At 45.0% G+C, this 15,536-nt stretch overlaps 2 protein-coding genes across 7 annotated transcripts in view; one reads left to right on the forward strand and one right to left on the reverse strand.

Annotated features, from left to right (window-relative positions):
- HVCN1 (hydrogen voltage gated channel 1) overlaps nt 1-7,098 on the forward strand; it is a 31,843-nt gene extending 24,745 nt beyond the window's left edge. For all 4 annotated transcript variants that reach the window (XM_018061261.1, XM_005691440.3, XM_018061258.1 and 1 more), the window contains 3 exons: nt 4,008-4,239; nt 6,340-6,452; nt 6,782-7,098. In XM_018061261.1, coding sequence (XP_017916750.1) covers nt 4,008-4,239; nt 6,340-6,452; nt 6,782-6,847 — 411 coding nt within the window. In that variant the 3' untranslated portion in view covers nt 6,848-7,098. The remainder of the gene's footprint in view (nt 1-4,007; nt 4,240-6,339; nt 6,453-6,781) is intronic.
- Nucleotides 7,135-15,536, reverse strand: part of TCTN1 (tectonic family member 1) — a 30,853-nt gene continuing 22,451 nt past the window's right edge. Inside the window, exons 9-15 of one of the 3 annotated variants that reach the window (XM_005691442.3) lie at nt 14,932-15,057; nt 14,450-14,535; nt 13,682-13,822; nt 10,853-11,015; nt 8,676-8,801; nt 8,095-8,239; nt 7,135-7,226 (exon numbers count right to left, since the gene is read on the reverse strand). In XM_005691442.3, the coding sequence (XP_005691499.2) occupies nt 8,096-8,239; nt 8,676-8,801; nt 10,853-11,015; nt 13,682-13,822; nt 14,450-14,535; nt 14,932-15,057 (786 nt within the window). In that variant the 3' untranslated portion in view covers nt 7,135-7,226; nt 8,095. The other 2 variants (XM_013970663.2, XM_018061257.1) reach the window with 2 other exon arrangements.

Below are 15,536 nucleotides of genomic sequence, written 5' to 3' on the forward strand. Positions count from 1 at the left end.
GGGGTGCTTTCAGTCAAAGAGCAGAGCACGTCTTCCTTTCCCAGTTGTAGATATGAGTTCCCTACAAGCAGGAGACCTCAGGTCACTTGATGGCTTGCAGGCTTGCATCCTGAGCTGTCCAAGACACTGAGCTGGAGTCTGTCACTGATTCTCAAACCAGGAGAATGATTCCTTCCCATTCCCCAGAGGAGGACGGGCTGTTTGTCCTCCTGTCAACATGCTGACGTGGTCCCTGTACTGGAGCCACTGGGGGGACATGCCCACCATTCATTCCCTGATTCACAGTTACTGCCTGGCCCATCCCGGACAGTCATCCAGAGGGCAGTGGGTGCATTCTGTGACCCTATCACCAGTAACTGGGAGGAGGCCAGGGGCTAAAAAACATCTCCCCACACCCTTTGAAAAAAAATTCAGTGGACTGTGCATAAGTGTCTTTTCAACTGGCAAAAGGGCAGGAAGAAAACATTAAACCTCCTTCCTACTCGTGGCCCCTTTGACCAAGGCAGTCGTTAACGTTCTCTTCTGTGACACTTGAGTCCTCCCGTAGATGGGTAATCTTTTCTCCCTCTACTGTTTAATAGAATCAGTAACTTACCACCTATGCTCACTGTCTTGTGCCTTTTTTCTTTACTTTTTATTATGAAAAATGGCAAACATACATTTTTCTGTATTTGCTTTCTTTATATACATACCCACAAGCATGCCCATATATTTTTGACCATTTGAAAGTCAGACATCATGACACTTCATCGCTGAGTACTTCAACAATGCCTAAGAATGAGGTTTTTCTCCTATGGAACCATAATAGCATTATTATACCTAAAATTATAATTCCATAATATCTAATAACCAGTTTTCATTGAAATTTCCTCTTTCATAGTGCTTTTTTTCCCCAAACTTGATTTCTGACATTATATTTGAGCTCTTTTAAAGTTAAATTCACTCAGTTGTGTCCAGCTCTTTGTGCCCCAAGGACAATACAGTCCATGGAATTCTCCAGGCCAGAATACTGGAGTGGGTAGCCTTTTCCTTCTCCAGGGGATCTTCCCAACCCAGGGATCAAACCCAGGTCTCCCGCATTGCAGGTGGATTCTTTACCATCTGAACCACCCTATTCCTTTATTCTGTTTCCTGTATAACACAGGTTAGGTCAAGAGGCTTAAAAAGCAAGAGTTCTTCAAGGGTGGACTATTTTTTCTCTATTTTTAAATCTCACGGCCGCTTGGGCCAGGGACCCACTACTAGTCTGGTCACTTGGTTCAGGTTGTAAACGCTGAGCTGTGGCACTGTCCAGGGGCACTTTTCCCTTTGCAGTCGTAAATAATCCACATGGAGACATTTTTATGTCATACAGACTTCTTCCCCAGTTGGCATCCACTGGTGATCATTGTGTGAGTCTGTGAACACACTGGCTTGCAAACCAGTGATTTCTAATAATGCCTTTCCTTCTACATTGACTAATCAGTATCCTTTTATCAGTTCAGTTCAGTTGCTCAATGTTGTCTGACTCTGCAACCCCATGGACTGCAGCACGCCAGGCTTCCCTATCCATCACCAACTCCCAGAGTTTACTCAAACTCTGTCCATTGAGTCAGTGATGCCATCCAACCATCTCATCCTCTGTTGTCCCCTTCTCCTCCTGCCTTCAACCTTTCCCAGCATCAGGGCCTTATGAAGTCAACTTTTTGCATCAGGTGGCCAAAATATTGGGAGTTTCAGCTGCAGCATCAGTCCTTCCAGTGAATACTCAGGACTGATCTCCTTTAGGGTGGACTGGTTGGATCTCCTTGCAGTCCAAGGGACTCTCAAGAGTCTTCTCCAACACCACAGTTCAAAAGCATCAATTCTCTGGCATTCAAATTTCTTTATAGTCCAACTCTCACATCCCTACATGACTACTGGAAAAACCATAGCTTTGACGAGATAGGTCTTTGTTGGCAAAGTAATGTCTCTGCTTTTTAGTATGCTGTCTAGGTTGGTCATAGCTTTTCTTCCAAGGAGCAAGTGTCTTTTAATTTCATGGCCACAGTCACCATCTGCAGTGATTTTGGAGCCCCCCAAAATAAAGTCTGCCACTGTTTCCATTGTTTCCCCATCTATTTGCCATGAAGTAGTAGGACCGGATGCCATAATCTTTGTTTTCTGAATGTTGAGCTTTAAGCCAACTTTTTCACTCTTCTCTTTCACTGTCATCAAGAGGCTCTTTAGTTCTTCGCTTTCTGCTGTAAAGGTGGTAACATCTGCATATCTGAGGTTACTGATATTTCTCCCGGCAATCTTGATTCCAGCTTGTGCTTCATCCAGCCTGGCATTTCGTATGATGCACTCTGCATATAAGTTGAATAAGCAGGGTGACAATATACAGCCTTGATGTACTCCTTTTCCTATCTGGAACCAGTCTGTTGTTCCATGTCAGGTTCTAACTATTGCCTCTTGACCTGAATACAGATATCTCAGGAGGCAGGTCAGGTGGTCTTGTATTCCCATCTCTTTAAGAATTTTCCACAGTTTGTTGTGATCCACACAGTCAAAGGCTTTAGCATAGTCAATAAAGCAGAAGTAGATGTTTTTCTGGAACTTTCATGCTTTTTCAATGGTCCAATGGATGTTTGGCAATTTGATCTCTGGTTCCTCTGCCATTTCTAGATCCAGCTTGATCATCTGGAAATTCGCAGTTCATGTACTGTTGAAGCCTGTCTTGGAGAATTTTGAGCATTACTCTACTAGCGTGTGAGATGACTGCAGTCGTGCGGTAGTTTGAGCATTCTTTGGCGTTGCCTTTCTTAGTGTGTATCACAAGAACACAGTCATTCTTTTCAGTGTTCAGTTTCAAATGGTCCCAGATTTGGTCACTATGAGCCTCTTTGGGCCAGGATGATGTCTCAGCTCTCTTCATATTTTCCCTGCCCCAGAATGGAAATGGTTATTTTAGTGAAGACTAGTATTTATAAATCTAGATCTGGGAACTCTCTTCATTTATCATCCACCTTGGTGATCATTTCTAGTAAATACTTATGGATTAGCCTTGGTCTTTTGAACAACTGTGTAGTACTCCACGAGGAGGTACCGAAATGCTTTTAAAAGGACCCTAGTCTAATGAACATTGCGGGGGTCGCTCCGCAGAGAGACGCAGTGGAACTTCCCTCAGCAAAGCTGAGGGGTCCCGAGGAGATGTGAGCTTGCTGTCCGCCAACCCAGCCCCTCAGCGAGCGACAGACAATCACACACCACACGGTTTGTCTAAGCAGTTCTACTTTATTGCCGCAAACTCTTGGTTTATATAGGCAAGCAAGGGGGATTTGGGGAGGGAATTTCCATAGTTGCACCAATCACGTTAAAGGTCAAATTGTAATATGCCATAGTTGCACCAATCACATTAAAGGTCAAATCTTAATATACCATAGTTGCACCAATCACATTAAAGGTCAAGTCATCATGCTCTTCATTATAACAGGAGTCTATGGTGATCACGTGCTGTCCACGTGCTGGAAATCAAGAGAGCCAATCAAAAGTTTTGACAAACAACTTCCGCTGCGCCCTCATCTCTTCTGCCAGGCGCTATCTTAGCTCTAAATGGCAAAGCTAGCCGTTCTTTTTTAAGGTTTCCCATGGCCCCACAGAACATTTCTGTTGTTCTACAAACAATGAAGAAAATCGTCTGTTCTGCAAATAGTGCTGCAGTAAATATCCTTACTGTCTTTGTGCCCGTGTGAACTTAACTGTATGATAAATTCCCAACAGCGTAGCCGCTGGGCCAAAGGGCATGGTGGATGTTTTCAGTTCTGCCATTGCCTCATTGCCCTGCAGGGAGCAATGTCTCTGCTGTTCCCAGCTACAGTTGGAGCCTGAAACCAGTGCGTGGTGCTGGCAGGAATGCGGGATTGGTGAAGGGAATGGATTCTCTCTGGTGACTGGGCAGGTACATTCAAAGCTGGCTCATCCGTGTGAACCAGCTCAGCCCGTGATCAGCCTGTGTCTACACTCATGTGTCTCCTTGTCCCCTTCAGGTGTTCCACTATATGAGCCTTGCTATACTGACCTTTTTCATGACGGAGATTTTCTTTAAAATATTGGTCTTCCGCTTGGAGTTCTTTCACCACAAGTTTGAGATCCTGGACGCCATCGTGGTGGTCATTTCCTTCATCCTCGACATCGTCCTCCTGTTCCGGGAGCATGAATTCGAGGCTCTGGGACTGCTGATCCTGCTCCGGCTGTGGCGGGTAGCCCGGATCATCAATGGTATGTCCCCTGCATGCCTGAGCCGGGGAGCTGGGGTTGGGGGGTGGGACAGTGGGTAGAGCCTGGAAGGGGCGCAGAGCCCCCGGTCCTTCTCCTGGCAGCCAAGAGAAACATGAAACGGTCTGCTCTGGTGTCCCACTGCCACCTCTGTGGTTACAAATTGACACCAGCACATGTGCTCTGAGAGGAAGGGCCCTTCTCCTTTAGGCTCTATTTTCATGATTAATGAAAATGTTAATAAAAAGGGTTATAGACCAATCCCTGATCTGTTGCCAAAGTACTTTTGTTTCTCACGAGGTGTTTCCTGAAGAGTGTTTTATCAAACCCCATCCCACCCTGGGAGGGAAGCCATCAGGGAAGGGAGCAAGGAAGCTGAGAAACACTGTACATTAGATTCTGCTGGCTTGGAGAAAATCACAACACGAGCGAGCACGATGAAGGCTCTGAGAACCGTAGTTGTTTTCCAAGTTGACACTGGGAGGAAATAACACCTGTCAGCCTGCTGTAGACTCTGGCTCTGGAGAACACGCTGGGGGAAACACCACTTTCTCGGATTTTAGGCACAGGTCCTGTTCCTTACACACTCCCTGCTGGTGTGGGGAGCCTGTTTCAGAGCAGCTGTTTGTGTTGTGATTTGATGTGGACTCAGTGACTGGTCAGTGGTTCAGCTGTTAGTGAATGCCCGTCTGTGGACCTGCCGCGTCAGAATCACTCTCAGCGCTCTAAGTGGCAAGTCTGGTGTGGAGGAGCCCAGGCGGGGTGTCTGTTCGTGAAGCACTCCCAGGTGATTGGTGTCCAGCAGGTTTGGGAATCCCTGGACTAGGGCCCAAGCCGATGGGCTGTGGGTGGTTGTCAGGAGACCAAGTGAGCAACAGTGAGGCCTGCTGGAGGCAGGCTTGTCCCCTGCCAGGCGCAGTGAGTCCCAAGGCACCTTCTGTGTTGGGTGCCACCCAGCAGGGTAAGGGCCTGTGCAGCGGCTCTGTCGGGCACGTGGGCTTTGGAACCTGCCAGTTCAGATCTAGTGATTTAGAGTAAAGCCTATTAAGAACATTTATTTGGGTTCTGTCAAAGGAGATAAAGGAAGTTTTTCGGATAATGTGGAAGATGCTTATGCTGACTGATTTTTTTTGGACAGAAACATACTGTGTGCAAAGGTTATGTGAGGTAGCTAGACTCTGACAGGCTATAAATGACTCGTGAACCAGCTACTACCCAGCACTCTTCACATTCACAGTTATGAAAAGTGTTCATTTTGTCTTTAAAAAAAAAATGGCTGCGAGGTGTAGGAGGACTAGCTACTGCCCATTATTACACTGCTATCAGATTTCAGCATGACTGAACATAGGCTAAACCAGACTCGGTGGGACAGCCAGGAACACTGTGAACCACGAATGGCTGCTTCCAGGCCTAGTGGGCACCACATACATGGGTGATGGTCCAGACTCGGTCACTCACACTTGGAAGGGGGCAGAATAGCCCCACTGCAGCACAGGCTTTAAGGCCTCATCCCCACTGTGGTGTGGGCATCAGGGAGCTCTGTCCCCACTGTGGTGTGGGCATCGGGGAGCTCTGTCCCCCCTGTGGTGTGGGCATCGGGGAAGCTCTGTGCCCCCTGTGGTGTGGGCATTGGGGAGCTCTGTCCCCACTGTGGTGTGGGCATCAGGGTGCCCTGCCCCAACCAGGGTTCAGGTTAGTGCCTGACAACTAAACTGGCCATAGCCCTGGAGGCAGAAAGTGGGGAGAGTGACAACCCCAAGCTTGAGCATTTCCAGACTTGTACTTAGTGCCTCCTGAGCAACTGCTGCTAAGTAGCAGAACTGTTATGAACAAGGTCCCTTAAGGAGCTTAACCCTCATCTGGTCAGTGATTATTTTTAAGGATTTTTCACACCAGGCAAGCTGAAGAAGTATGTCTCAGCTGGGTACTGAGTAGCTCAGAAATGAAAAACCTGACCCTCCTAGTTATGATGCCTTTAAGCCATGATTGTTTTACTTGTCACTGCTCTTCCCAACTGTATACATTTATAAGGAATACAGGGTTTTTTCCCAGGTGGTTAAATCAGAAACTGGTATCATGGAGACCCTCACCATTATTTTTCAGGGATAATTATCTCGGTTAAGACACGTTCAGAACGGCAACTGTTAAGGTTAAAACAGATAAACATACAACTGGCCACCAAGATACAGCACCTTGAATTCAGCTGCTCTGAGAAGGTAAGAAGGCGCTTGGGAAAACACCGTCTGTTTACAGATTGTTCTCTCCCAGCCAGGCCTCTGCTCTCGTGGGGCCGTTAGCCCAGAGCCCCGCCTTCCCTGGGTCAGGCTTCCTTGTCCTTTCAGATTCAGCTCAGGCACTACCTCCACCGCTGCAGGTTCGTCAGGAAACCCCCTCCTCTAGTGTCTCTCCTCTCTGCTGTCACTATTGGGCCCCGACTAAGTGATTTCCATGAGGAGTGTGGTTTTCATTCAGCTCTGTGGCCCAGTATGTGCCTGGGGAGGCTCAGAAGGTAAATTTGGTTATTTGTCTGCTTTTGTAATAACAGGAACAAGAAATTGAGAGACTTAACAAGCTATTGAGACAGCATGGACTTCTCGGGGAGGTGAATTAGACGCACACCTTCTCCAGCTCAAAGGGAAGACCTGCCTCATGGGCTTGTGACAAGGAAGACAGCCGCCCCTCTGGGGCCATGTTGGGGAGAGCTCTGGTTTGATGGCTTTGCCTCACTGCTGCCGGCTCGGATCCTGGGGGACACAGCCTTTTACAGGCTCTATTTCTTCCTTGGTGTGACTGAGAATGTCCCACCCCACACTGTGTAACAAATGTATCATAAACTATATTTTTTCTCATGTTGGAACACTTTACTCTTGCTTGAAAATGAACAAGCTGGACAATTACTAGTTGTATATAAAATTTAATCTCATCAAACGTACAGTTTTCACTTTTCACATGTATATTGAGGGATCAGTACATCCTTTCATATGAGCACTCTGAAAAACAAAAAAGAAAGCTATCTTAGCTATCAGCACTTTCTAGAAGTCTTTTACATGTCCAAGCTGTTCTAAATAGCTAACCACAATTTCCCCCAAGGAGGCCATTCTCGAGTACCCAGCCCCCTCCTCTGCATCCTCCAGCTTTTAGCTGGCTCCACCTAGTTCTGCCACCTGACAACATTTTCCTCAGTTACTGTACAATTAATGTATAAAATAAACTCTCTCCTTCCCTCGGGCCCTCCTACTAGATCCTTCCAGCTTCAACTGCTGGGAATCACTTGGTGGCATCCCAGACCAGCCCACTAACTGGAGAGCAAGCTAGCTCCGGTGCCTGGTACAGAAGTGGCAATTAGACCCAAGATGCCACTGTAATTAACATGACATTTGGGGGAAGATCCCCTTGTGAGGCCTTGTCCTCTACTCGCATGATTTTAAACAATTTTCTATTTTTGTACACATTTCAGCAGGACCTGAAAAGGAAGAAAACCTGAATGAAAAATAATATTTTAAAAATAACTCACATTTAAAGCAGGGGATGAATAAACTGGATAAACCCTCAACGCCTGCACTACTTGAAGGTCTGTCCTCGTGTCTTCTCAAAGGTGCAACTTGGTTTCCACATATGACCTATGTGTTGAGAGTACTGGAACTGGCTAAGACCAGATGATGCCCCCTTCTAATGTCAGACCAACTAGAAGGACATTCCCGAAGGGAGACGAGAGGAGGGAAGTGAGTGGAAAGGAAGTGTGCTGGTCTGGGGGCAATCTCAAGGGTTATAATAAAGTGGAATGTCTCCAAGGGACCGTGGGCCCCACACGTGCTGAATTCTGCAGATACGGTGTAGTTTCCTTATTTAACGACTTACATCAAACAAATGGGAAGAAGAAATTAAAGGGCAGCCTGGCGTTGATGGTTGGCCGAGCTCTGAAGCCTGCCTCTGCAGGGGCAGACACATCCACAAAAGTAACCGCAGTGGAAATAAGAATCGTCCTTTCATTTCCTGAGTTGGTCTGTAATACAAAATCAGAGTAATGCAAGCCCTGCCCTCCAGTGTGCTATCAGGATAACAAAGATGGGACAAGCTTCCATGCCCTTCCTCACCCAATAGCTGTCAGTTCATGAATCTGATAGGTACATGGAGGGCTCATCAGTCAGTAACTCAGAGGAGAGAGACAGTTTTCACTCAGGTTGTCCCTCACACACTGATGTCATGCATAACTCAATTCTGACAAGAATTTTAAAGATCAAATCTAAACAAGAATGCAAATGTGAACAAAACCATTTTGTTCAGTGGAGGCTTTTCCTCTAAGTAAACGATGACTGCTAGATTGTTCTAAGAATCCAGATTGTTTAAATTTTAATTATTTTTTACAAAATAATAAATTTCACCTATCACAATTGAGTTTTGTCTGGCCTTGAGTCTTGTATCTTTAAAATTAGGCCTACCTCAGGAAAGGAAGATGAAATTAGATTTGCAGTTACATTGACTATTTTGGCCTGTGGGTTCAATAAGGATCCGTATTTAGTCCACTTCACTTCTACCGTCAAAGCCACTGGGAGCTGGCAGGATTCCTGTACAATAATATGCCATTAATCAATTTGAGTATTATACAACCTTAAGTCAAACTTAATCTGCAGTTCAGAGTTTTAATTATAAAATGTTTCCCATATTACAAAATGTTCTGAACAAGAGAATGAATAGACTCTCGAAGTTCAGATAAAAACAACTTAGAAGCAGCATGTATTTTAAAAGTACTCAATGCTCCAAAAAAATTTTAACACCTAAAGCATAATTCTTCCAGCCCTTCCTGTTTCTAAAGAGACCAGCATTACCTGGGAGTTGTACCCCCAACTATGGACCCTCCAGGGCCGACAGGTCTAACTGCACCCACCCATTTACATCTACCTCAGAGATTGTTTAGGAAAGGAGTTGGCATGGGGGGAGGAGGAAAGGGAATATAGTATTATTAAGTCAGAAATTAAACCTGACTGCATATCATGTTAAAATGTACTTAGAGGAAATTCAAGTCCTTCCTTTTCACTTATCTGATTTCACTGGTTGGCAATTAAGATGTTACATCGGGGTATACAGGCGCTGTCTTAAGTTTTCAAAGAAGTTAACTCTCACTCATAGTCAAGGGCACTGGTGCCACAATGGAACTGCCCAGTGCAGGCCTGGACACTGGGGGCTGGGCCTGAGACCTCTGCCCCAGGATCTTTGTTTGCTCAGCCCTACGGGGAACATGTGAAGGGGGCCTTCCAGACCTCTTTCCTGTCTTTACAGTTTCTTCAGTTGGCAAATGTGTTAAAGCTGCCTGATAAGGAGATGGAATTCCACTGGAGTATTCTACTTTTTATCTATGTATGTGTGAAATTTTTCCACAATGAAAAGTTTTTTAAAATACATTTCTTTGGGGCATGCAAAGCTAGCATACCTGCTAAATCTGGTGCCGGCTGAAAAGGCAAGGGTGGAATGCCTTGGCTTAGCACTGTCTCTTAAGAAATTTGCAGGCTCAAAAATCCTTGAGAATATCCTGTCATTAGAAGATGCAACGCGCAGCTGGTGTCAACTGAGCCCAGCAGATGCCCTCGTGTTGGCTCTGCCTAGAGGCTGGGATGAAACCTGCTCTGGGCCCTCTAAGCTCCCGACTGGCACAGACCCCGACAGTGCTTGCATCCATGCTGCTGCCTCTCCCGCCACAACTTGTGTCTTCCCTTCTGAGGCAGAAGTTAACAACTGGACATCTTAAACCATCTGCAAGAAGCTGGGAGCAAACTGCCTGGTTCACTGAGGCAGCAGAGCTGAGCCAAGACTTAGCTGAACCGCAGGGACTGAGTAAACATGGGTCTCTGCTGGGGACTCAGTGGGGATGGTGGGATTGGAGCTAGTGAGCTAGTCCTCACCCCATTGTCCCCATGCTATAAATGTGCTAAGCAGATAATGAGAGGCCTGAAGAAACGGTGACATGAAAAAGCCGGGCAATTAAAGGATAAAGATGGAGAGCACGCCTCCGCTGACGGGGCCAGCCCACACTCTGACTGCTGAGACAAAAGAAAAAGGTGGGCAGGAGAACCACATGTGATCTGGAACCTATTTGTAGGATGTCAATTTCCATTAAACTCTTCTGGGAACTTTAGAATTGAAAGCTCTCATGGGTGGAGTGCTTTTATAGACCAGGGAACAATGGATAGGACAGCTCTGCAGATGGGAAGAAGTCTTACTGAAACAGTCCTAACACTTCACCTATCATATCATGATACCTAGAGAAACCTTGCATAACACCAACAAGGAACAGGATGGTGACTGGTAGTGGTCCCCATTTATAGAGAGACCACTAGGCACCATTAATATTACCCGATTTTAACTCTCAACAAGCCCTGAGGGCAGTAATACAGCTATGAGGAAAAAGAGGCTCAAACCGGTAAGATCGCTGGCTGAATCACTGCTAACTAGGGGCAAAATCAGTATTCAAGATCCAGGTCCATCTGATAACAAAGTCCAAACTCCCACCCACAGCCACTCACCCTCTTAACAGGTGCCCCCTGCCTCCGTCTCCCCACAGAGAGGGGCAGGTGCACGCTGGAGACCACTAGCAAGTGGCCTTCAGCTTCTCCCCCTTTACCTTCACATGTGACGTCTGGGTGATGAAATAGACGGGCACCCAGTCCAGCACATCCTGGGCCTGGGAATTTCCAAAAGGGGCCACATAGTCTGGGAAGCCCTGACCCTTTAGCAGGCTCTTCATCTTCTGCGCCAACAGCTGACATGTGAGAGCTTTGGTCAGTCTTTTGGGAAGAAGAATGAGGTCAAATGAGGTGATTGTTCAAACCTACAGTCTTTTCTTAATAAATGTCAAGGTCGTGTAATTATGACATTTCTCTAGCACAAAAAAGTACTAAAAATAATAAACAAGGGCATCTGTCTCAGGTATTAGACATCTTTATGTTACATCTGCCAAATACCTCACTTTAATACAGTGTTCAGTTCAGTCGCTCAGTCGTGTCTCACTCTTTGCGACCTCATGAATCACAGCACGCCAGGCCTCCCTGTCCATCACCAACTCCCAGAGTTCACTCAAACTCATGTCCATTGAGTCAGTGATGCCATCCAGCCATCTCATCCTCGGTCGTCCCCTTCTCCTCCTGCCCCCAATCCCTCCCAGCATCAGGGTCTTTTCCAATGAGTCAACTCTTCACATGAGGTAGCCAAAGTATTGGAGTTTCAGCTTCAACATCAGTCCTTCCAGTGAACACCCAGGACTGATCTCCTTTAGGATGGACTGGTTGGATCTCCTTGCAGTCCAAGGGACTCTCAAGAGTCTTCTCCAACACCACAGTTCAAAAGCATCAATTCTTCGGTGCTCAGCTTTCATCACAGTCCAACTCTCACATCCATACATGACCACTGGAAAAACCATAGCCTTGACTAGACGGACCTTTATTGGCAAAGTAATATCTCTGCTTTTCAATATGCTATCTAGGTTGGTCATAACTTTCCTTCCAAGGAGTAGGCATCCTTTAATTTCATGGCTGCAATCACCATCTGCAGTGATTTTGGAGCCCTCAAAAATAAAGTCTGACACTGTTTCCACTGTTTCCCCATCTATTTGCCATGCAGTGATGGGACCAGATGCCATGATCTTAGTTTTCTGAATGTTGAGCTTTAAGCCAACTTTTTCACTCTCCTCTATCACTTTCATCAAGAACAGTGTTAGTACCCATAATATCTCTGATTACAGAATACTGTACCTGCAGTGTTTTTTTTTTTAATTTTTACATTCCTCAATAATACACATATTCTCTCTAGTTTCTTTTCTCACTCTCCAAAAAGGGGATTATTTGAAGTTAAAGTGTCTCTCACTTTGTGAAATTTTGGTTAGCCAGGGAGATGAATCCAAAACAAAGTTTCCCAAACTATATTCCATGGAGAAGCTCTGTATAAGAAGGGTTCCATGGCCAAACACTTGAGAAATATTACATACCCATGTCCCCGTTGAAGTACACTGACATTACTAAAGACTCTGAGAAGTGCTTACTTAGTAAGGAATCATGTTTTGAACTTTAATTTGGTGTTTCCCAAAATATTAAACCACAGACTTACCCCTGCTGACATTATAGAAATGTATCCCCACAGAACCTCCTTTCAGAAATGCTAATCTAACACGATCAGAATAATGTAAATGGTGAATTCTGGTCTAACCAAAATAATGATGTAGATACCCTGGGGAGATATAAGGATGGGAAGCAAGTCGCTTGTGGGGTAGGGGACCAAAAGAGAAAGAGCCAAATCTTCATCTCCCATAGTGGGAACTCAAATAAATAGTCATAAGAAAATAAACAAGGATTTGCTGTTGCAGCTGCTGCTGCTAGGTCGCTTCAGTCGTGTCTGACTCTGTGCAACCCCCAGAGATGGCAGCCCACCAGGCTCCCCCATCCCTGGGATTCTCCAGGCAAGAACACTGGAGTGGGCTGCCACTGCCTTCTCCAATGCATGAAAGTGGAAAGTGAAAGTGAAGTCGCTCAGTTGTGTCTGACTCTTAGCGATACCATGAACTGCAGCCTACCAGGCTCCACCGTCCAGGCAAGAGTACTAGAGTAGGGGTGCCATTGCCTTCTCTGATAATAACCTATAATGGAAAAGAATCTAAAAAGAATATAACTGAATAACTTTGCTTTACACCTGAAACACTATAAATCAACTTTATACCTGAATAAAAAAATAAAAACAAAAGTCATAAAACCAGAAAAATGAAGAAGCAGCATTATATATGGGTTATTTAAAAATTTGGGGACAAATTTTCAAAAACTCAACCATAAGAGTTGAAAGTGATTGCCTCTGGGATTCTGGGATAGGGAAAATGAAGGTTAAGAAGTGCTGTCTTTAGAACAAGCCACACAGAGCTGTTCAACATTTTACATTATGTTTGACAATAAAAAGATAAAACATACAAAGCCTTGATATTTTTACTCTGCCATATCTGATAAGCAAAAAGGGTTTTAACAATTTTCCTTTGAATCATGACAAATAGTTTATGGTTATGAGAATTAAAATTAGAAAACCAGAAACCGCATCATTGTAAAATAAATTATTGTTACTATTGCTGCTACCCACTAATAATATGCTAATGAGCTTGTCCGCTGATGCAGAGTTTTGATTAAAATGAGAAGGGCTAGATAACTAACAAGGACCTACTGTATAGCACAGGGAATTCTAATCAATACTCTGTAATGACCTATATGGGAAAATTAAAAAGTTGGGATATATGTATAATGACTCACTTTGCTGTATACCTGAAACTAACACAACATTGTAAATTAACTATACTCCAATAAAGATTACATATATAGGTACAGTGGGAGAACACAGTGAAAACAATGGGAAGAGTAAGAATGTTTTTGTGTTTTTTTGATCAATGAAAATAGGATCCAACAGAAGCAAGTTACTCTCTTACCTGAGTTTACAGCCAGACTGCATGTTGTAACCAAATAATACCGGGGCCCGGATCCCCTCTACTGCTAAGCAGTCTTGCTCAGTTGTGCTACGAAGAAGAGTAAATTGTCCATATCTATTCGTGGTCTGAATGATCCCAGACATTCACAGAAGGTTAAGGGAGTGGCCCGGTACTGAAGCAGCAGATTCTTAGGAGATGGTGTCACGTGTGTGACACCCTCAGAGACCCCATGGACTGTAGCCTTCCAGGCTCCTCCGTCCATGGGATTTTCCAGGGAAGAGTACTGGAGTGGGGTGCCATTGCCTCCTCTGACAAGATCTGAGTGAGACCCAAATATCCCTTCTCTAGGCCTTGGGGATTTTGACAGTTATTTCCCAGGAGAAGGAAAAATAGTTGTAACTGTTTTCCTTGATTAGGAGAAGCTCAGAAGAAAAATTCTCAGAAACTGGCCCTTCAAAATTAATTCCACATTTTCAAAACCACTAATTTAACAGTCTCAGTTTAAGTGTAAAATCAAATACCTCTAAACGTCTGTCAACTCTTCTGTCTGAAGGCTTTCACTGTAAGACACTGCCAGTCCCCTGGGCCATGCTGTCCCACCCCCTCAGGCTCCACACAGCCCTGCCTGCTGTGCAGGCCAAGCCCCCCGAAGGCAGCTCTGGCCGAGACCAGCCTCTCCAGCCCTTAGGACCCTCAGCAATCAGGAGAAGTGCAGCCCACATGCACGGACAGGGAAATGAAGCTTCTCTATAGATCCAAAAAGGATACCCCTTCTGAGGCTGGAATCCGGCAACTAACGGGAGCCCCACCACATAACCAGGGTTTCCACTGAGAGGAACTGGCTTTGTGTTTTGCTGAAAGAGAGTGCAGAAATGCCCCCAAGTAATTCTCATTTTAATAAGGAAATGGCAGAGGGAAAATGAAATGGTTTTCATAATGAAATCTGGGATTACCAGCCAATGAAAGAATTTCTCCCCCTACTCAGAACTATAAATTTATCTCTGGAGTGTAGGCGTACATCATGCTGTATAAGAACAAGCTCACAGGGAGGAGAAGCTTACTCCCAAGTGGAAAAGACACAAGGACTCTGGCTGGATTTTGTGACAAGCTACCACCGGCTACATGTGAGCCCTTTGTTCCAAACAAATGGTTGTAGTAATACTTCTAATTTGAGATTTTTTTTTCACTAATTCATGATTTCTTTATACTTGGCAATTATTGATACTTATATGAAAACTGATCAAACTTACCTGAATAAAATAAACTTCAAACTTTTGCTGGAGTGGAACCATTGCACTGCTCACTGCTCCCAGAAGAAGAAAGAGATCAGCTTTTATTACCTCACCTGCATCTGTATATGTGAGGCTGTATGTCACCTAAAAACAAAAGGATACTTCAGATACATCTGTTCCCGATATGTTTCCATAGCTGTATTAATAACTCACATTAAAAATATATACATCTAGGAGGCTATCCCTTCCCACTTCTCATGCAGAGAGAGAAGCGTGTCTCTCCTGTCCAACCGGATTATGGGAGGTATTAGCTCAGTACCAGCCCCCACTGACAGGGGCATCTGAGCCTTTCCATGCCCAATCATAGAAGGTACAAGTCAGCTGGCCTGAGCAGAATGTAAGCAGCCTATCTCTGCAGATAAATGTGTTAAAACAACAGCAGTAGCAACAAATTATGATGTATGCTTATAAGTTATGAGGTTTGTGGAGAAAATCACATGTGATTACTTCAGGGACAAAGAAGTAACCTCTGATGAGACAGAATAAAGGCAAGCAGGAGGCCAAGACAAGAAAAGCAATACCATCGGATGGGCCAGAGGGTGGCCAGTTACCCCTCAGGACCA

This window comes from Capra hircus, chromosome 17 (genome assembly GCF_001704415.2).
Source record: "Capra hircus breed San Clemente chromosome 17, ASM170441v1, whole genome shotgun sequence".
Taxonomy (NCBI): Eukaryota; Metazoa; Chordata; class Mammalia; order Artiodactyla; family Bovidae; genus Capra; species Capra hircus.